Source organism: Astatotilapia calliptera, chromosome 6 (assembly GCF_900246225.1).
Source record: "Astatotilapia calliptera chromosome 6, fAstCal1.2, whole genome shotgun sequence".
In the NCBI taxonomy this organism is placed as follows: domain Eukaryota; kingdom Metazoa; phylum Chordata; class Actinopteri; order Cichliformes; family Cichlidae; genus Astatotilapia; species Astatotilapia calliptera.
In genome coordinates, this window is record NC_039307.1 from 18079385 (window position 1) to 18100589 (window position 21205).

A 21205-nucleotide genomic window follows, 5' to 3' on the forward strand; every position below is an offset into this window, starting at 1 on the left:
ATGAGTTTGTCTTTGAGTGCTCCAAATGCACAGTTTTCTGCAAGGTTGTGCACAGCAGTGATGAACGACTCTGTACTTTCCCCATCCTGTTGCCGTCTGGAGTTAAACTGTGCTCTTTCAAAAATTACGTTGTGTTTTCCTACGTAATGTTTGTCAAATGCCTCTTTGACAGTAGCATATTTCTTTTTATCTGCATCGCACAGTGGTAAAACTGCCAAAACATCAGCAGCAGCGTCTCCCATAGCATACAGGAGTGCATTAACTTGATACTCGTCTGATTTGTTATCAAGAGCGGTTGCAATGCGAAATCTTTCGAACCTTCTGATCCACTTTGGCCATTCGGCAGGATGAGAAAAGTCAAATGTTTCTGGGGGTGTTATTTGTACCGTGGTCGCCATCGTGACGTGTGGATCCCTGGCTTCCTCGCGTTCAGAATCCAAGCTTTCCGACCTCGTCTCCTCCCTCCGACATGTGAGGCTCGTGCTCGACCGCGCCCTGTTGCTAGCGCCGGTCACAGCCTCGGCTGCGCTTCACCTGCATGCCGGTCTTGTTCGGGTTACCGATGCGAAAACTTCTCTCGAAGTTAACTGCACCGTACTGTACTCGGGGGGGAAAAAAAAACTGTGGAGACCGCCGTTCGCACTTCTGACACCACGTATAAATGATGACACTGGACGCAGCGTGTTCGGGTGATGTTTTCCAACTTTTCTCGTAACCCCGGAAGCTCCCCCCACACACAGCCTTATGGGAACAGTAGTCTACCGCTACAATTCTCACAGCTTGTCACAGGAGCTGAGCACCCAAGAGGGAGAAGGCTGAGAACAGCGACAGCAACATGAATCATCTTGGCTCATCTGCTGATGGGTTCAGACTTTGAAGTGTGTTCTCTAGTTATGAGGCTCAGCCCAGTTTAGGTATTCGTCTGTTTTTGTGTCGTAATCTGAGGAAAGGAAGATGACAGAAAAACTGCATCAACCTAAGTAAAAATGCTGAAGTATTGTGCCAGCAATCCATAATGACACTAGCCACCTCCCTTACACTATTTCTATTGAATTGAACTAAAATGCTTTCCTGGTAATTCAGTTTTTTTAATATAGTGCCAATTCACAGCAACAATTAACTAAAGGCGCTTTATATTGAAAGGTAAAGACCCTTACTTCCAGCAGAAACATGCTCATCAGGTAATAGTCATGTGCTGCGAACAGTTAGGTGTGAGGGGAAAAAAGCAAACAGCAGAGTGTGACAGGTCAAAGGCAAGGAGAAAGATCCAGATCCAAGAAGAACTACTACCTATCACTGCCTACTGCAGCATAATGGAGGGTTCAGGGTCATGTGATCCAGCCCTAACTATAAGCTTTATCCAAAATACAAATTTTAAGACTAATCTTAAAAGTAGAGAGAGTGTCTGTCCCTCAAATCCAAACTGGGAACTTTTTCCACAGAAGAGGGGCCTGCTTTGCATTCTAGGAACTCTGGGAACCACAAGTAAGCCTGCAGTCTGAAAGTGAAGTGCTCTCACAAGGAACTGTGAGGTCTTAAAGATATGAGAAGGCGGATTTTAAATTTGATTCTGAATTTAAAAGAAAGCAAATTGCTACAGCATTCTGGATTGACCAAAGGTTTTCCGAGGGGGTTTTAGAGCAACTTGATAATACTAATTCACAAAAATCATGTCCTTAACTTCTCTTAGCAAGGGGATGTCTACGTTATTTCAGACTGGATGACCCATAGAGTAAGATGATCTTTGGTATTTTGCTGGCACGGAGTAAAAATGGTCACTAGAAATTAATACATTTCTCCATATATGCTCATTAATACACGTCAGGCAGAAAAATTGTCTCACTTTCTAATTAAAGACTTTGATTTTAAAACCACTTACTGTGGACTGCAATATTGTATTCTGAATTCACTAAGAGGTACATTGATGTTACAGACTTCCTACAGATAGTTTTTAATCCAAGTGTCAAGTGACATGGTTTTCAAGGTTTTGTTCATCATAGCAAACCTTAGGTTTCATATGATGAACTGTCAGCAACTAAAAGAGAGACCAAAAATAAAAACAAGCAAAAATAAATAAATAAAACCAAAATAACATGTGAACAGGGAAAGAAAAGGAAAACAAAAAATAATGAACTATTAAAACAGACAAAATTTCATAATTTCCTCACCTTTAATGGTTGTTTTGACATAGTTTGTTTTCTGCTTTGTGTTCTAACACGTATAACTTGGTCTAAATATGTTTTACAGATGTGAAAAAAACTGGCCAATCTCTCAGATTTAAAGGGACATTTAGCAGAGATTAAAAGTGCTAAACTACCAGTTCACAAACACATCAAAAAGAACATCCAGGACTCTCGCAACTCGATGTGCCATCTTGTTTTCTAATAAGCTGTTGAGGATACTGAGCCCCTCTGAGGGCGGGAGGTTGTCAGGGCAGATTTCTGTGTATGCAAAGAATACAAATAAAAAAACAAACAAACAACTTTTATGACATAATAGTGACACAGTTTGTTGAAAAATGTGCTGAAACTCTCACCGTTGTTTGGGTCCATCATAATGGGTGATGACATCCGGAGACATTCTGCTTCTTTCTTTAACGTCTCCACAACGTCAGGAGAGACACTCATTTTCCTGCCTGGAAATAAAGAGCAAAAAAAAAAAAGGGGGGGAGGGTAGCTAAAGGTTTTTCTACAGATTTTCATGCTTCAAAAAACAATAGTAAGAAGAAAAAAGAGTTCTGGATTCACACATGGTATAGTGGGATGTGTGTTTCTTACTGAATAGAAGAAGGCTGGTAAAAGTATCATTCCCAGAGATGACTTCTTCATAAGCAAGCACACAGTCAGAGCAGCCAATTGGCAGGTAGACCTCCTTTAGGTAAAAAGGCTCCTCTGTATAAAACAAACAAAAAAACAAACAGTTTCGTGAGATTGAAAATCACAAGAAACTACGTGATTGCAGGTTTCCTCTGCATGTAAAACCTCCGTGGCCATTCTTTACTCACTGATTAACATTGTGCTGTTTTCAAAGACCACATCATACGTCATGCTCGAACAGTCACCATTTCTGTGAGGAAGAAAATAAAAGCATCAGAGCTCCAGAGATATCAAAATAAACATAGAAAATAAATATGTATAAATGACTTCAGCTATTGTGTTAAAATTGCTTAAGGGAGCATTTACATTCTCTGAGTCTGCAGGATATTGAGGACGTTACTGTTGGCAGTTGTAGTAATATTCACCCAGGCGCTGGTCAGCAGGAAGGCCAGGGAACGGCTTCCCGGGAGGTCAGAGCTTCCCCCAACATACATCCATTTTCCCAATATCTGGAGCACACAGGCACAAGTTGAATTAAGTATGTTTAAAATACAAAACCCTATATTTTATTCAGAACAAAACATCAAAAAACATCAAAAAACTTGTTTAAATTGATTGGGTATAAAAAGAGCATCTTAGGTAGAGTTTGAGAGACACAAAGATGGAACTGTGGAACTATTTCAGAATAAAGGTCTGCCTGCAGTCCAGAGCTTTCACCAGTTGGAAACATTTTGATGTCTACAAACTGTTGTTAAATGAAAGGGGGATGCTGCAGAGTGGTAAACAGGAGCTCGTCCCAACTTTTTTGAGATGTTTCTGCCAGAAAATTTGAAATGAGCCAATATGTTTCTTTAAATAGGACATTTATTCACTTTAAACATTTTATGTGTTTTCTGTGTTCTATTGTGAATAGCATCCCAGCAGTCACATCACAAAAGGTGGGGTAAACCCTGGAAAGGTGACCAGTTTGTCGCAGGGCTAATATAGAGAGACAACCGTTTATACCCACATGTACACCTACAGCCAATTTACAATCAGCACTGCATGTCTTTAGACTGTGGGAGGAAGCCGGAGTACTTCGAGAGCGCCCGTGTAAACACGTTGAGAACATGGAAACTCCACACAGACCAACCAGCCAGGTGCTGGATGCAATCCCAGGACTTCACTACCCCTAAATTTCAATATGAAGTCTTTAATTGTATTGTAATTCTGACAATGGATTGGTTTTTTTTCTAAATTTTCTCCCTCCAAGAGCCAATATCAGGACAAGTTTGCTCCAAAGCAACTTACCTCATCCGTGTTGACAGTTATTGGGTTTATCAGAGTGTCACAGCTGCTCACGGGAGCTGAGCGTCCCACCGAGAGCAGACTCAGCAACAGAACAACACACTTCATCTTTTAAATGTCTCCTTTGTGCTTTTCAAGATTTCCTCCTTCTTCTTTTGTTACTGCCTCCCTGTTTGCCTCCAAGCTCTATTTTGACTTCACAGCCTCACAGATTTCTCTGGATGCAGGATTTATTCACTTGTGCTGTTAACCTTTGCAGCAAAGGCAAACAGCAGGGGATGATCGAAGGAAGACTTTGACCTCTTTGAGGAATATCGATCCAATCACATGCAACAGGGAGCATTGTGTGGGCTGTAATAAAGTGCATTTGATGTTTTCTTTATTCACTGAGATAATCTTCCCCGATTAGTCACTGATACTCATGGATACATGAGATCACAAATTTATCCTTTTATGTTAGTAAAATTAGGACTATTGCAAGTGTTACTCGGGTATCTGTAACACCCTCTATTTGCATTCAACTGACTCTAAGGTAACTGAAAACAGGGAAGTTTATTGTTGTCAGAAGTCATAGGGTAGTCATCTCTAATTGGACCCATAACAAATGACAAATTAAAGAAAAAAAATGTGACTCCTTCATCCAAATACAGACTCTATAAAAGCACAAACCTTTAGCAGTTTGCAGCATTCAGGACAAAAACACCAAAGAGGAAAGACATCAGCAATGATCTTAGAGATGCAACTGTTGATGCACATCGATCTAGGAAGGGTTATTCATTTCCAAACAATTTTAAGTATTCTACAAAAAACAAGATTATTCACAAAAAAGCAGTGGATATCCTGGCAAATTCAGTTAAGGGTCAGAGAAAATGCAAAAAACCCAAGAGCTACAGGCCTTAGCATACCAAATGTTAAAGTTCATATAGGTATAATTAGAAAATGGACAAACAAGTATGGCTTGTTTGAAATGGTTACCAGCAGAAAGCTTTTGTCTTAGGTTTGCAACAAACCAGAAGACTTCAGAGACAATGTGAGATAAGATCAAAGTAGAGAGGTTTGTGTAACCAACTTTAAGGTATAAAGGTGAATTACAGCGCAATAATTACTTGGGCTCGTAATAAGACCCTGGCCAGAATCAGAAGACACCAAATTCGTATGGAGCCAAAGTATTGAGCAGCAATAATGACCTGGACACAATGTTAACTTTTGAGTAGCCACTCTTGTATTGTTACAAAGTATAACAGGTATTTGTCCAATTTGTACAGATAAAGTATAAAATAAAATAAATAGTGTGCACACTCAACAAAATAAAAGTACTCGTTGGGGCCCTTTAAGAATTTAGAGTTAAGCTGGCGATAGCCAACTTCAAAGGTCCTTGTGAGTGTAACTGGAATGTATGAGTGTGTGGTGTGTATCTTCTTTGGGGTAGATCGTCCTCAAAGTGGTTGGCTCGCCATCTATCACAACCAGAATATCGTCCTGGTCCTTGGACTTTTCCGTCCTCTCCAAAAAACCTGACCGTTGCTCTGTTTCACAAAAGCCCAACACACACTGGCGTTGGAATTGCAGCAGCTCTCCGGATGAAAGGTGAGTGGTTAGCCGACGTTGCCTCTCTCCTTCATCCAGCCACTCGACTCCGGACTTCCAGCAGGTAAGTAGGCTGGTTTTCCTTCCTCTCAATCCTGAGTTTTCCTCTCTTTTGTCCGTGGATTTCTCGGTTTGAGTAGCAGATGCCTCCACTCCTCTTGCTGAGATAAGAAAAACCCGGGACACCATGCACCTCCACCTCACTTCCTGGCTGACAGGGTCAATGCGGCCTGGGTAGGCTCTGATTGGTTGCTGAGCTAGGTGCCCTCACGTGGGGTGAACTGAGAGGTGCATTCAATGGTCATAGGAAATACGACGCTTGTTGATGTGGACAGTTAATATAAAGAGAATAAGTATGATTTTTTTCATCTGGGCTACACCCTCCCCTCCTGAACTCATGCACGTCCCTGTGCATGGTAGACAGTTAAATGATGATTATTTGACGGGTCAAGGAAGAGGGCGAAGCAGGCTCTTCACCATCACTGATGACATCGGCCCAAGCTGAAGACAGTCCTTGCAAGAATGATTTTGCTGCAGTGATCAGAGGATTGCCTAGCTCCGTATAGTCAAGCCGTCGTGGCGGACGACGGTTTCTCTCAGATCTCCTTACAGAATCATTTGTATCCATGTTTTCCCTTGTATCCACTGGGACTATCTCCTCCACTCTCTCCTCAGAATTCGCACCTCTGGTGCCAGCCTCCTGAAATGGAAGTTGCCTTTCTTGGACGTCTGGGTCATCAACAGGTGAGTCAGTTTCAGTTAAGGTTATTTCATCCACTTGTTCGGTCGGTGTGACTCCATTGGTAGATAAGTACTCAGTATCATCTGTAGTACTGTTAGGCATATCAGGTATGTTGCCAAAATCAGATTGGCTGTCAAAAACAGGTGGGTTGTCAATATCAGGAACATTTACAGGACTCTCACTCACTGTGTGGACAGGGGAACTCAACCAAACAGGAATGAGCAAATCATCTTCTTCGTCTGAGGAGTTCTCTTCCTCTAGCGCTGGATTTGCACGGGTTCTTGGCCTGCATGACACTGGCTTCTGTACATGCTCACTGCTTTCCTCCACAGGTAGGTAGCCACATGGTAGCAACAGATCCCGGTGTAGTGTTCTTAGGGGACCATCTTTGTTTTCAGGCTTAACTGTATATACTGGGAGGTTGCCTGCCCTTCTCACCACTACATGCACAGTGTGTTCCCACTTGTCTGAAATCTTATGTTTGCCCCAGATACGGACATTCCTGACCAATACCCGATCTCCAGCTTCCAAGTCTGAGGCAGTTACGTGTCTGTCAAACCTCATTTTGTTCTTGTGAGCCATCTTTGCAGCCTTGTCCATAGCTAACTTGTAGCTTTCTTTGAGACGTGACTTGAGTTTTTGCACATATTCAGAGTGAGATGAGTGTTGTTCCTCTTGCACTGGCAGGTTGAATGCAAGGTCAACTGGCAACCGAGGTTGGCGTCCGAACATCAGTTCGTACGGGGAGAAACCAGTCACTTCATTCCTGGTGCAGTTATAAGCGTGGACCAGGGGTCTTACATGGTCACGCCAACAGGACTTATCTTGATCACGGAGAGTTCCCAACATATCAAGCAAGGTACGATTAAATCGTTCCACAGGATTGCCCCTAGGATGGTATGGGGTTGTCCTCACCTTGTGGATACCAGCCACCTGACAGAGCTCCTTGATTGTGCGGGACTCGAAATCTGGACCCTGGTCACTATGCAATTTTTCTGGGATGCCATAGTGTACCATAAAGTTCTCCCACAGACACCTTGCCACTGTGCGGGCCTTTTGATTAGGTGTTGGGATAGCAACTGCAAATTTAGTGAAGTGGTCCGTGATCACCAATATATCTTTGGTTCCACTCCTGTCAGCTTCCAGGGACAAGAAGTCCATGCACAAGAGTTCAAGAGGTCGTGTCGTATTAATGTTGACCAAGGGGGCCGCTCTTTCAGGCCGTGCCTTCCTCCGCACGCACCTGCCACACGTCTTCACTTTCCTTTCCACGTCCAAAGCCATCCTTGGCCAATAAAATCTTGACCTTACAAGGTCCAGTGTACGGTCGACTCCCATGTGACCCATATGGTCATGCAGGCTGGTGAGAACTGTGTTGCGAAGCTCAGCTGGAAGTACAAGCTGGTAGGTTTTCTGGGACCCCTCTTGGCGTCGCCGGTACAAGACATTGTTGCGGAGCTCAAGACGGTTAAGCTCTCGGAGGAGCAGTGGAAGCTCAGGGAGCTGTGTGTGCACGGTTGGAGGTGGTGTGTCCCCATATTCGATCTGAGAAATAACATGCTTTATACACTGATCGGCTCTTTGCTCGTCTGCCAGCTCTGCCTCAGTTAGATGGGGAATGGTTGGCAGACCTCCAAACTGTTCCTCTTGCCCATAGCTATCAGGTACAGCACTAGGAGACACAGCAAGCACCTCCACCAAGGCAACACAATCTGCATCTGCCTCTCTTTCATTGTCAGGACTGACGCTGTAGGTGAACTGCCTCTCACAGATTGCTTTCACCACAGACTGATTTACAGCATTGATGTTGTCTGGATCACAAAGGTGATCTTGAGTGAACTGTTGTATGCGTTCAATCTCTTTTTGTGATTTCAGGTCGTCCGCTAGCCCTCCGTGTGGTCTGCGTGATAATCCATCCGCATCTCCATTCTGCTTCCCTGGACGATAGAGGAGTTTGAAAGAGAATGTGGACAGTGCTGCTAGCCACCTATAGCTAGTTGCGTCAAGTTTTGCTGAAGTCAGAATGTAAGTCAGCGGATTACTATCCGTTACAACAGTGAAGTGGTTGCCGTAGAGATAGTCGCTGAACTTTTCTGTAACTGACCACTTGAGCGCCAGAAACTCCAACTTGTGCGCTGGATAGCGATTTTCGCTCCGTGACAGCCCTCTACTTGCATAGCCTATGACTCTAAGTTGTCCCTCTTGCTCCTGATACAATACAGCACCAAGCCCGGTGGTACTGGCGTCGGTGTGCAGTATATAGGGTTTCTGGGGGTCAGCGAAGGCAAGTACAGGGGCAGTGGTGAGACTTTGGATGACTGACTCGAAGGCTTCCTGGCAAGCTGGCGTCCAGCGACCTCCGAAAGGGTCTTTTGGGTCATGGTACTGATGTGCACTTTGTCTTGCGTTTACTTTTGATTTCTTGTGGCTAGGTGGGTACCCTGAAGTTAAGTTGTGGAGAGGTTTCACAATGCTGGAATACCCCTTAAAGTCCGTTTGGCTCGACACCACCGAACAGAGGCAGCAATATAACATAGCTAACATTAACAGTGCAGTGAATCTTCCTTGTGCTGTGATATTCAGGACTGCAAACCGAGCAGCATCACTGACTTTCAGCTTGTTGTGTTTGTGGATATATGACTGACTTTAATTATCCACAAAATCATCACAATCTCTGTAAGATTAAGGTCGACTATATATATATATTTTAAAGTAAAGGCTTTAAAACCAAGTTAATTCTGAAAGTACAGACATGACTAATGTCACATAACTTTCCCGACATGTGGCCAACAATAATGGTTTAATGTTCTTCATTAAAAAAATATTTGCGCATAAATAAGTGACATAATATTCAGTACTTACTTCTGAAAGTTTACTCTTCCTCCGCTCCACTTCCACCGTTTTTTTTCGGCAAAATTATCCACACCACCACCGCACTATGAAGTCTGGGATATGTTGGGCCATGAAGGCTACACCGACCCATCCTTAAAATTCAGGGAAATTATGGACTCATTTGAGGGCCGCATTTCGAGCAGCCTTTGAATTGGGAAAGCCTTCTCTTGTCGCTGTGACGTAATCGGCCTTAAAATGCGGCCTTTAAGGCTGCAAACCCCAAATCCGGTCATTGGTACTTCCTGGCTTGTGTAGTTACTAGGTAACAAAAGCTCAACACTGCCCCTAGCGTCCTGGAGCACTTCCGTTGTGTTTTGGAATTTGCATGTGTTTTTGAGTTTGCAAGTGTTTTGGAATTTGTACGTGTTTTGGAATTTGCACGTGTTTTGGAATTTGCATGTGTTTTTTAGTTTGCAAGTGTTTTGGATTTTGCATGTGTTTTGGAGTTTGTACGTGTTTTGGAGTTTGCATGTGTTTTTTAGTTTGCAAGTGTTTTGGAATTTGCATGTGTTTTTGAGTTTGCAAGTGTTTTGGAATTTGTACGTGTTTTGGAATTTGCATGTGTTTTTTAGTTTGCAAGTGTTTTGGAATTTGCATGTGTTTTTTAGTTTGCAAGTGTTTTGGAATTTGCATGTGTTTTTGAGTTTGCAAGTGTTTTGGAATTTGTACGTGTTTTGGAATTTGCACGTGTTTTGGAATTTGCATGTGTTTTTTAGTTTGCAAGTGTTTTGGATTTTGCATGTGTTTTGGAGTTTGTACGTGTTTTGGAGTTTGCATGTGTTTTTTAGTTTGCAAGTGTTTTGGAATTTGCATGTGTTTTTTAGTTTGCAAGTGTTTTGGAATTTGCATGTGTTTTTGAGTTTGCAAGTGTTTTGGAATTTGTACGTGTTTTGGAATTTGCACGTGTTTTGGAATTTGCATGTGTTTTTTAGTTTGCAAGTGTTTTGGATTTTGCATGTGTTTTGGAGTTTGTACGTGTTTTGGAGTTTGCATGTGTTTTTTAGTTTGCAAGTGTTTTGGAGTTTGCATGTGTTTTGGAATTTGCATGTGTTTTGGAGTTTGCAAGTGTTTTGGAGTTTGTACGTGCTTTGTCTCTAGGGTCCACCGTAGGGTCCATAGCTGTGACACTGGACACGAGTTCTTGATTCTATGGAGATTAACAGTAATCCAGAAATTTACAAATTTGTCCTGGTACATTGCGTAAATGTTGTCCCAGGGACATCGCGTAAATGTTGTCCCTGGGACATCGTGTAAATGTTGTCCCAGGGACATCGTGTAAATGTTGTCCCTGGGACATCGTGTAAATGTTGTCCCTGGGACATCGCGTAGATGTTGTCCCTGGGACATTGTGTAAATGTTGTCCCAGGGACATCGTGTAAATGTTGTCCCAGGGACATCGCGTAGATGTTGTCCCTGGGACATCGTGTAAATGTTGTCCCAGGGACATCGTGTAAATGTTGTCCCAGGGACATCGTGTAAATGTTGGCCCTGGGACATCGTGTAGAAGTTGCCCTGGGACATCATGTTAAAGTTGCCAGAGACATACCATATGAAAGTTTAGCTTCTTTTAGCCCCTGTTTGTTTTATATATATATATATATATATATATATATATATACATATATATATATATATATATATTTTTTTTTTTTTAATATTATATTTAATATTTACATTGTATTGCAAAAAACCCCAAAACAAGTTAAAATGAATTAATGAATATTGACTAATTAAACCTTCGTTATTTTTCCACCAGAAATGGACGATATAATTAGAAGAAGTGTTCTGAATGACGAAAAAAAAAAGAACTGGAAAAGACACACAACTTTGTGTGCATGTGTCACAATGCCAGGAGGACCCATTCAGTGTTGTGTTAGAAAAATTGAACTCATTAACCCTTCATGGACATTATAAATGTTTAAATGTTGCCTCAGGTAAAGACAGGAAAAGAGACTATTACAAATTCAACTGCATCAGAGCTGGGAAAAAAAGTCGAAACAGCTACAGAGCAGTGGGCTGTAAGGCCTATGTTTCATTTAAAGTACTCAAATGTTGGAAAGACCACACAGTCATCGTGCAGCGTACATATGATAAGCATGATGGGCATGATCCTTCGGACCCAAAAGACACACATTTCAACAATATTTCCAGTGATTTGAGGAGGAAGATTGAGGAACTGCTTTCCCTTGGAACTAAGCCAGCCATCATACTAACCGAATGTCATAAATGGGCCAAAGAACATGGACACAGAGATCTTCACAACAGAGAGCATTTTGTCACACCACGTGACATTGACAGTGTTAGAACCTGCATGATGAGGAAGAAGCACTTTAACTGTGGAGACAGTCAAAGTGTACATACCTTACTTAATGGAAAACATCAAGAACATGTTCTCTTCTATCAACCATACACATCTGACCAAGAACTAATGATTGTTTTGCAGACACCTGTAATGAAATCAAACATGGAGAACTATGCAAAACAGTTAGTATTTGTTGACACCACGCACTGCGTTAACCAGTATTAATTTACCTTATTCACACTTGTTGTAAGAGATGATCATGGGCATGGAGTCCCTGTGGCCTATGCTATTGTCAGCAACGAAAGTCAGAAAACCCTGGAAACTGTTCTTGGAATAGTTTGTGAGCATTTCCCAACTTCCCCGAGGTAAATAATACATTGACAGCTATTAATTTTGAAATAATTCCTTTTCAAAAAAGTTATAACATGCCAGAATGTAATGCTATAGCTGCAGCATGGGCTGCAAAAAACTTTCCTTTCCAGTTGTTAAAGTTATTCCTATAGGCTGTATGCAGTATTTTATATATCTACTTGTGAGTTGAAATGTTTAATTTGGCATTGAAGTGGTGCTTTGAGATAGCAAAAACATTTTCATACTGTTTAATCTCATTTAGTGTTTTCTTTTTTTCTGTAGAGCATTTATGGTTGACAAAGACTTTGCGGAAATAAATGCTTTGCAGAAGGTTTTTCCAGAGTCAGCTATCCTTCTATGCTGGTACCATGTCTTGCAGGTAAACCACATTGTTTTCTTTTCACGTTGTCTAAGATGCACCTGAAACACATTTTTACAACAGGGTCCTATTGTTATGATTTGCCTCATTGTGATATTCACCTACTCAGGTTAATGAATATAAAGGGATAAAATGTTGAGTAACTTTGTCCATTCATTTAAGACCACAGTGCACTCATCTTCTGGTGGCTGCTTCCCAAAGCTCTTTTTGACATTTAAAAATATGTTTGCCTGGTTGATTTCTGTAATGCACAGGTCCCCTTGTCCAGTGAGTGACAAAGTTATTTTTGGACGTCAGCTTTCTTTTATGCTTTTTGTACAGCTGCTCCTCTGTCTCTCTCTCCAGATTAACTTTTTTTCTCTTACATTCACAGGCTGTTAATCGATGGCTTTCAAAATCAGAGTCCGGGGTCCATGGGCTTTCTAACACCCAAAAGAGAAATGAAATCATTTCTTTCTTTTGTAAGCTGAAAGCTTGCACATCTGTAAGTGTAATTTGTCTATTTCACATTTTGATTTCTTGATTACACTAAGAGCATAATAACTTTCAGTTGCTAAAAAAAGTTACAGAGAGATACAAAATAGATTTTTGAAACAATTTCTAAAACTGGCTTCTTATCTTGCTTATCAAAACAAGTACTTAAGCTGTGCAGACCATCATTGTGTCACCCACTGTGCAGTAGAACTTGTGAGTGGGATTCTTTCACAGACAGATGCTGAAACCAAATATGCTTATAGGTTTAGTGTTCCTTCTTAGCCATTGTAAGGGAAGAAATAATTGCTTCTTAATACAAAAACACGACCTATTATTAATAACTTAAAATTCTTAATGTTATTCAATAAAAGGAAAAGGGCTTCAATACATAATATTAAAGATTTCAATAGGTCTGTTAAATGGATTGAAATATATTCTGTTGCATCCAATTCTCTTAGGAGGACGACTTTAAAGCCACATCAGCAGAGTTCTGCCAGACATTTAAGCAATACCCTTTGGTGTGCCAGTATTTTCAGAAGCACTGGGAAGGCATTGGCCACATGTGGTGTGACTACGGCCGTCGCTTCAGTCACGCTCGTTCTGAAACAAACAATGTGATTGAAAGGTATGATTTATTATTTTGACCTCATTCGATTGTATTGCTGAAAAAAAGATATTATGCTTTAATCCAAGAGGCTAAACTGAGTAGGTTCTTCATGTCATTGCCAGAACAGGTTTTAGGCAAATCCTTTAAATTCTAGCAGCGTTTTTTATGTTATCACAACAAAAAACAGAGTAGGTGGATTTGCCTAAATCAGCTAAACCGGCACAGAGCATTCCTTTATAAAAGACGTGTGCAATAGGTATTCCAATTTTTAAAAAATAATACAGTCTTGATTAAAACTTTAAATTCCTTCAATTACAGTTACTAATCATTTCAAATAACTGTTTTTCAGATTTTTCCACCGCCTGAAATACCAGTTTTTATCTGGCTACAAGAATAGGCGTCTGGATGATCTGATTGAAGTGCTCCTAGGGAAGGCCGACGACTACTTCTCAGTCATAAAAACCCTGCAAGATGTGGGCCGCATGAAAAACAGGTTTGCTGACACCTTGTCTCAAGTTTCAGACTCTGCTTCAGGACTGATGGAAAGTGGTTGGGCTCTTAAAATTACAGTCAAGAACAGCCATGGAGTTAATGCATATCAAGTCCCATCTGAGTCAAGAGAAGACATAGTGTATGAAGTCTGCCCTGTTGAGTCCTACTGCAACTGTACATATGGCTTACGAGGACTTCTTTGCAAGCATCTAGTGTTACTTGCAAAATTAGCAGAGGTTGACAATGACATCTATCCAAACATGGAAACAGACATTTCTACCTTGGCAAGAATTGCAGTGAAAGAAAGGCATTACTTTGTACACTGTGAGGACTTGAAAGTGATAAAAATGCCAAGTTTGTTTGGAAATCTGTGTTTTTTTGCATCGGCTGAAACACTTCAGTGCACTTGTTGTACGTTCTCTCACTATAACACATGTGCTTGCTTGTAGCCATTTTAAACAAATGAAAAACTCTCTGAAAAGTCCTCTATCAACTTTGAATGACACTCCTGTAGTTGAAAGCACAGACAAAAAATGCACAGAAGATGCGGTTGGAAAACTAAACGCTGTTTTAGACACAGTTAAACAGTGGGCATTCATTCCAGAGGGTATTACTGCAATAATAGATGAACTGCATACAAATGTCTTAAAAACAAAACAAGTAGGCAAAAGTATATGCCAGTACGAAATAAAGACGACAGATAATGCACGCAAAATTAGGCCATTGTATTCTAGCAAGAAACGTTCGGCCAGCATCGACATTCCAACAGTCTGTGAAAATGAATGTGAACAGTCGATAACCACTGAAAGAGAGACATCCTCTGGAGAAAATGAAAACCTTTTGGAATACAAAACAAAAAAGAGAAGAGTTAAAGCTAAGTATATGCACAAGTAGACTTTTGTGTGACATTTCAAAGGGACTGCATCCATTACTTCTGTTTATTGAAACCTAAAGCTGAATAGCTGTCTTAACTTTCTGCCAAGGAACAGATGAAAAGAAATTGTTTGCTCTCTCAAGCAGTTGTTATTTGTGTGTTATTCATTACTTTGGCTTGGTTGCTGTTTTTGATACAAATTCATCTGTGCCCATTGTAATATTTTCATATGTTACTATTTTTATATTGCTATGCATTATAAATAAAGGATTACTTATTACTATTAAAGGTCTGCATTTGTAATTGTTGGTATTATTTATCAAATATGCGCTCTTAAGTTTTTTGCTCCATAAAACGATACCTGTCACTTTTTGGACATAGAGTATCAGCTGTTGAGAACCCCCGGCTCATACAAAATAGAAGTAAGAGGTTTCAACATCCAGCCTTTTTATGATTAAATACAAAGTGTAATAACAGAGTTATTGGGGTGTGATTTTGTCTTAAGTATAAGTTTAATAGTAATGAGTAAGAAAATATAGCCAGAATAATGGAATGAGACTAACACCTGACCTCACACTGAGATTTGGTATGAAGTGGCATGTTTGTGCTAATGCTGACATTGGGGCTCAGAGTTCCTCTGTGTGTATATATTTGTGAACGTTAACTTGGCTAATGTCCAAGGGTTTGACTGCTTTCCTGTTGGATTGTATCACAAAGAACAGGGATAAGAGCACCAGTGGCCGTGCACACCCTCATCTCTCTCCTTCACCCGATCATTAGTGTTGGAAACCGGCATTAGCTCAGAGTAGATTAGACTTCAGTATAGTGCAAGTGATTTGATTTTATGATTATTTGATTTAGTTTTTTCTGTGTTCAAGCTCAATTACTTTAATAAAATATGTTGAATTCAAACAAATAAATAAACAAATAAACTGTGGACATTACCCTTTTAAACCTTTCTGAAACAAGACAGGTAAAAACCAGTGTATAAAAGTTTACATAGGTATAAATAGCTCTAACACTTTACTCCAGCCTGGCGTCCACACATGTGGACATCACATTTTGGGTTATTTAGACCAAAATACTAAATCTTGATCAACAAGTGCCTGATATACAGTTACGAGGACATTATACTGCAACTGTTCTATCGAAATTTCAAATGAATGTCCTCATATGTGGCTCTCATTTTTCTCAGAAACAAAAATTAGGTAAAAAAACAAAACAAAAAAAAAAAAACCTGGTAATTCTTTCTTTTTACATTCATCGGGTTCCAATCGGCCCAAATATCAAAGAGAAATTAAAAATGCATGCCATGGAAGATTTCGGGTCTTAGGGGGTTAAAATGACCAGACCCCTCCGGCCTGTTTTCCAGGCCACTAAATTAAACCCAGTCAATTACCAATTGCACAGAATAAAAACCTACGAGGTCCACTAATAGTCCAAAAGTCCAAATCTTTAATAGAAAAGACAGGCAGAACTCAAACAAACAATAATCCAAACGAGGAGCATATACACACACTGGAAAGTAAATAATTATAAGTTATTAAATCAGACTAATTAAATACAGTAAAACTAATAAGGGAAGACGAACACACGGGAAATAAAAATAACAGTGTAAACATACCAAAACTCAAAATAAAACAGGAAAGCTACTACAAACCGAGTGTGACACAATTACATTCATATTGAAACATATGTGATAATTTTCTTTCTTTGTAGCATTTTTAAGATATGTGTTAGAACAGTCATTATGCTGTTTGGATTAGGAACCAATCATTTTTGCCAAATAGTTAACACAAACTTAGAACAACAATGAACAATTTTCAAGATTCTGATTTACAGAACAAACAAAAGTCACAAAAGGCTTCATTATTTAAGAGACAAGATCAAGTTTTTCACACAGGAATGAAATGACAGAATCCAGTGCAGCGGGGCCAAAGGTGTGTGTCAGCAAACTGAAGGTTGAGGAATCAGTCAGCTCATGTTTAAGGTTGTGTTGGATTTTGAGAAGAGTCTGTCTGTTATTAGAAAGTAAGATTAACAATGTTACACCAATAACCCAAATACGGGGAAATGACAAATAATACCAAAAAAGATACAACTTTCATATTGTTTTACTAACTTACTTTGTCATATCAGCACTTGAATGGTCGATGCCTTTACAGACCATGTCTGTTGTGACATCGCAGGCCAATCTTCCGGCAAACCCGAGGGCTAGCTCCCCAGCCTCCTCTTCACTCAGAACACTAAACACTGTTACTTTAGTTTTGGCCTTCTTAGGCCTGTCAAGAATCATTGCGGGCAGTTTGGCTTTACGGCCCTAAAAAAGAAAAAGTGCAAACACCAAAAGAGCAGAGAGAGACACACACACACGCGCACAAAGTTAAATGCTTTTGTTTACATGGTGTAATTGTGTATATGTTGCAGCAAAGGCACAATTTCCAGCCACATTGTCACTTCATTGATACGAGTAACCCGGATTTATTTCAGGTGACATCAAAATCACGAAATGTATACCTACCCCAATCAAACCTCTGAAAACATGAACTGACATGTTCTCTGCGTTGATTCTGCGCTTGATCTCGTCTTCTGTTATTGTGTAGGTTTTCTTTTTTGAGCTTGGTACAGATAAGCGACCATGCACTCTGTAAACTGTACTAGTTCCTTCTGAATCAGTTTGGAATTCTGTATCTGCATCGATCCTGTCAACATCATCAGCAGCAGCATTATCTGTACTCAGACTTGTGCCGTATACTTCTGCTTCTTTTTCGTTGTCTTCAGTCTGTGTACCTTCATCTCTTTCAGTCTGTGTACCTTCATCTCTGACTGTCAGTCTTCCTATCTCACTGTTACTTGTCGATTTACTGCAGATGTTCTCTCCCTTAGGAACTTTTCCTTTGTCATTCGCTGCCTGATGCTTTCCCTGATGACATTCTTCACTGGCTACTTCTATTGCTCCTCCTGTATAGCCACCTACTATGGTGCACAACTCCTTTCCCTCTGCTGTGCTGCACTGTGCTGTTACATAAAGAAGAATGATATAAACAGCACTATATCAATTTAATTGTGAAGAGAAATCCCCACAATATGACACAGTTATGTCTAAAATAGTTTTGTGTAAAAAATGGATCTTGAAACGTCCACTTTAATTACACAGTCCTGGTGTGCAAAGGCAAAATTATGAAAACAAATTTCACTTTAAACATTTTTGGACATTGTTTAGTTATATTGTGACTTACTCTCACAGAAGATACAGATGCCACAAACAGACTTTGAACAACGCATGTGCTTGTATGCACCACATTTCTGGCACTGCACCTGTGAATTAAAAAAAAAAAAGAAGAAATAAACAAACAAAAAACAAATGAACAAAGTCCATTATATAAACAATCTATATGGCTAAGGACATGTCATAGTGTACCCGGTCTTTGGCTGCAATCACACACCAGCACTGACTGCACTTCCTAGTTCGATCTGCAAAATATAATTTGTTTAAGTACAAGTTACATTTTCCAATGTTAGAGAAAAAGAAGGCAGCTAATTTTATCTTTACCTATTGAGGAAAATAAGTAGTGGCAAAGTCGGGACCTGAGCTTTGTGATTTCAGTGTTGTACTCCTCCACTTGTGTTTTACCGTCAATGAGAGATTGGGCAAACTAATAATTGACGAAGAAAAAAAAAAAAAAAAAAAAAAAAAAAAAAGAACAAAAAAAAGAACAAAAAGAATTAGATTAACAAAGAAATGTTTGTTTGTTTTTAACCCCCCGAGGAGGAAAAAAAAAAAAAAAAAAAAAAAAAAACAAAAAAAAAAACAGAGCAACCAAAGCAAAGCATTACTGCTGAAATGGTTCAATCTACAAAAAAAATTGAGATTTTACCATCCTGCCTCTAAGGCTTTAAAAACTGAATAGGCAAAAATGTAAACATTACTTATATAGGTTAAAGCTATAGTTTTCAGTACCATTATGACATGCACTCCACATGAGTTCCCATCCTGTTGATGTGGGTGGCTCACATGTGACAAGGTCCACTCTCCAGCGCAGCCTCTTGCTGAAGCAAATGAGCTGAGAGATCGCAGTTATTACAAATAAAAAGCATATAGAGAAATCAATAACCACGTTCGGTAATGATTTCAATTAAATTAAATATGTTATGTTAAATATGTTAATTAATTACCTCCAGTTTTTCAACACCGCACTTTTTCTGACCTCCGACTCGCCAAATGAATTCATATAGACTATGGTCCTCTTGGGTATGTCACAAAACTGTTTTGTAAAAAGATGGATATGGTAGGCTTGGGCCTTGAGCTTTCCTAATGAGGGACACTGAAAAGTATCATGCACTAGAGAGAGTGCAAAATCTGTGCAACTTACAAACAAGGTCCAGTGGCTGCCGTTTTCCCAGACAGGCTCCAATCAATTTCTCATACATCTGAAAGATGTTTTTCTGGAAATAAAAAGAATGTGACAAGTATGTTTTTCTGTCAAGAATGACACTGCAAAACTGCAAAAGCTTGTCAGGTGAGACTTGTAATTAATTCTGCAGATACACAAACATATAGAAAGTGTCATTTTTTGTTTACATTAATTAATTTCTATAGTGTGTACAAAACAAATCAAGACCACAGACTCAACACACACCACTCAATTTTTGGTGTTCTTTATCAGTTGGCCAAGACAGAAATGTTTTAATCTGTGTGCATTGCTTTTGAACAAGTCTTTACACAGAAAAGGTTTCAGAAAGGTATTTTTCAGGTTCTTCTGACAAGGCTTCAATTTTGGAAAATGCTGTTTGTTTATAGTGGCAACTTATAAACCCTTTGTGATAAGAACATAGTTACCACAGTCCAAGTCATACCTTCAAAAAGTATGCACTTTGTGCTCTTGTGGACCCATCCAAAATTTTTCCAGTGATTTGGCTTGGTATTGGATAAATGTGAGGGAAATTCTATAAAAATAACATAAATACACCTATGTTTTCAAATACATTACAAAAAACGTAAACATGCTATGTCATTATGATCAAACAAGCTTTTCAACATACCTCACACTGCAAATAGATTAGGCCATCTATTACCTTATAAAACAAATAAATAAATACATATAAATAAAAACAGAACTAAGGAATACGATTCATTAAGTAAATTGTACAATAAAGTGTATTTAAAGCAGAATTTAACATTAGTTTTATGACAACATAAAAGGATTTTTATGTCAAGAGGTACCTCATCTGAAATGTTAGTCTGGTCAAACAGGGATTTCAAACTTGAAATACCAATAGAGTTTGGTCCAGCTACTCCCACAAGGTAATCTGTGAGAAAGCATATGCTGTAGTCAACAGATATCATTTTCTTTTTGCATGCTGCAACCATCATCCATTTCAGTCTTCTAGGAGCTTTGTCTGGTTGTAGTTCTTTTTTCTCCTCCTCTCCCCTCATCTATTAATTAAATTGTTTTCTGACCTTCCTAACTGTTTCCAACCTGTCTTCCCAATGTGATGTTTAAGCAATATATGTATGGTCAGAATCACATTGCATGTGATAATAAAAGGCTTGATTGGTTGATTATTCAACATGAGTTGACATTTACCTGACATTGTGAAGGAGTCACAGTTTCTGTAAGGGTGTAAGAACATAACATGTGGATTTGTTACACTTCTTTTTCACAAGTTAATAACAATCAATAATTTTCATTCCATTATTAACAAGCTATCACACGATGTCCCAGGGACAACATCTAAGGTGATTGGTCACTTGCAATGTTGAACCTGGAACAACATTAATTATGATGATGTGGGAACAACGCTGACACGAGGAAATCAGATCGTCCGTAATGGACTAATCACTTGATTCAGGTGTGTTGACCCAGGACACCGGCCCTTGAGGCCTGGAATTAGCGCCTGTTCTACACGAACTCAATGATTGAAGTCAAAGAGGGTCCACTGTGATTTTTATTTTGTCATGTACTTTTTCAATGGTTGATCCTCACATTAAAGTTTCCTTTTTTTAAATAAAGTTTGTGTGCATAGGGTACACATCAACTTCAAAATGCTCAGCTTAAGACATTTTTTTTCTCCTTATAGCTTCTTTATGAGCAGAGAAAAACCAACCCACCTGACCTCCGTCTTTTATGATGCAGTCCGTCAGAAGAAAGATGTCTAAAGGCCCAAGTCTGGATTCAGGTGATGGATGAACTGAGGGACTACTCCAAAGTTCATCGTTACATAAATAAGCATTATTTTTAGACTGAATCACGCAAAGTTTTTTATATAAAAAAAAAGTCCAGGAATAAAAATATAGAAGTGTGTATGAAGTCCTCTTTAATTAATCTGAAAAGAACCATACATATTTTCTACTTCATAAATTTGTGAGCTAAAGATGCATAATGGGGAGACTATAAAATT

At 39.5% G+C, this 21205-nt stretch overlaps 3 protein-coding genes across 5 annotated transcripts; 1 reads left to right on the forward strand and 2 right to left on the reverse strand.

Moving 5' to 3' along the window:
• Positions 1-2151: 2151 nt before the first annotated feature.
• Positions 2152-4393, reverse strand: LOC113024096 (uncharacterized). The gene is made up of 6 exons (XM_026170751.1): positions 4107-4393; positions 3183-3325; positions 3005-3066; positions 2778-2891; positions 2537-2635; positions 2152-2441 (listed from the first exon to the last, which is right to left on the reverse strand). The coding sequence occupies exons 1-6, from the start codon at positions 4209-4211 to the stop codon at positions 2314-2316; spliced, it is 651 nt and encodes a 216-aa protein (XP_026026536.1). The 5' UTR covers positions 4212-4393; the 3' UTR covers positions 2152-2313.
• Positions 4394-11008: 6615 nt separating this feature from the next.
• Positions 11009-15300, forward strand: LOC113024098 (uncharacterized). Of its 2 annotated transcripts, XM_026170753.1 has the most exons (5): positions 11009-11991; positions 12260-12356; positions 12730-12840; positions 13289-13455; positions 13787-15300. In XM_026170753.1, exons 2-5 carry the CDS (start codon positions 12267-12269, stop codon positions 14376-14378), a joined length of 960 nt encoding a protein of 319 aa, XP_026026538.1. In that variant the 5' UTR covers positions 11009-11991; positions 12260-12266; the 3' UTR covers positions 14379-15300. The 2 variants fall into 2 exon arrangements, with proteins under 2 accessions (XP_026026538.1, XP_026026537.1); XM_026170752.1 differs by having other exon boundaries at positions 11009-12356.
• A 1358-nt stretch (positions 15301-16658) lies between these two features.
• On the reverse strand, positions 16659-21194 carry LOC113024100 (uncharacterized). 2 transcript variants are annotated; one of them, XM_026170759.1, is made up of 12 exons: positions 20028-21194; positions 19847-19879; positions 19661-19750; positions 19177-19249; positions 18980-19068; positions 18765-18867; positions 18357-18459; positions 18225-18277; positions 18043-18121; positions 17325-17821; positions 16930-17123; positions 16659-16821 (listed from the first exon to the last, which is right to left on the reverse strand). In XM_026170759.1, exons 5-12 carry the CDS (start codon positions 19033-19035, stop codon positions 16677-16679), a joined length of 1230 nt encoding a protein of 409 aa, XP_026026544.1. In that variant the 5' UTR covers positions 19036-19068; positions 19177-19249; positions 19661-19750; positions 19847-19879; positions 20028-21194; the 3' UTR covers positions 16659-16676. The 2 variants fall into 2 exon arrangements, with proteins under 2 accessions (XP_026026544.1, XP_026026545.1); XM_026170760.1 differs by having other exon boundaries at positions 18392-18466; positions 18980-19249.
• Between the last annotated feature and the right edge of the window lie 11 nt (positions 21195-21205).

Bases quoted from the DNA above. Each gene is read 5' to 3' on its own strand.
- LOC113024096 (XM_026170751.1), bottom strand. From the start codon at position 4,211: ATGAAGTGTGTTGTTCTGTTGCTGAGTCTGCTCTCGGTGGGACGCTCA. The intron at 3,067-3,182 runs GTAAATGCTCCC...TCTTCCTCACAG, and splicing joins ATCCTGCAGACTCAGAGAAT to AAATGGTGACTGTTCGAGCA. The intron at 2,442-2,536 runs GTGAGAGTTTCA...TTGCATACACAG, and splicing joins TATGATGGACCCAAACAACG to AAATCTGCCCTGACAACCTC.
- LOC113024100 (XM_026170759.1), bottom strand. From the start codon at position 19,035: ATGAATTCATTTGGCGAGTCGGAGGTCAGAAAAAGTGCGGTGTTGAAA. The intron at 17,124-17,324 runs GTAGGTATACAT...TTTCTTTTTTAG, and splicing joins TTTTCAGAGGTTTGATTGGG to GGCCGTAAAGCCAAACTGCC. The intron at 16,822-16,929 runs GTAAGTTAGTAA...TTCTAATAACAG, and splicing joins TCAAGTGCTGATATGACAAA to ACAGACTCTTCTCAAAATCC.
- LOC113024098 (XM_026170752.1), top strand. From the start codon at position 12,267: ATGGTTGACAAAGACTTTGCGGAAATAAATGCTTTGCAGAAGGTTTTT. The intron at 12,841-13,288 runs GTAAGTGTAATT...CAATTCTCTTAG, and splicing joins AGCTGAAAGCTTGCACATCT to GAGGACGACTTTAAAGCCAC. The intron at 13,456-13,786 runs GTATGATTTATT...ACTGTTTTTCAG, and splicing joins ACAAACAATGTGATTGAAAG to ATTTTTCCACCGCCTGAAAT.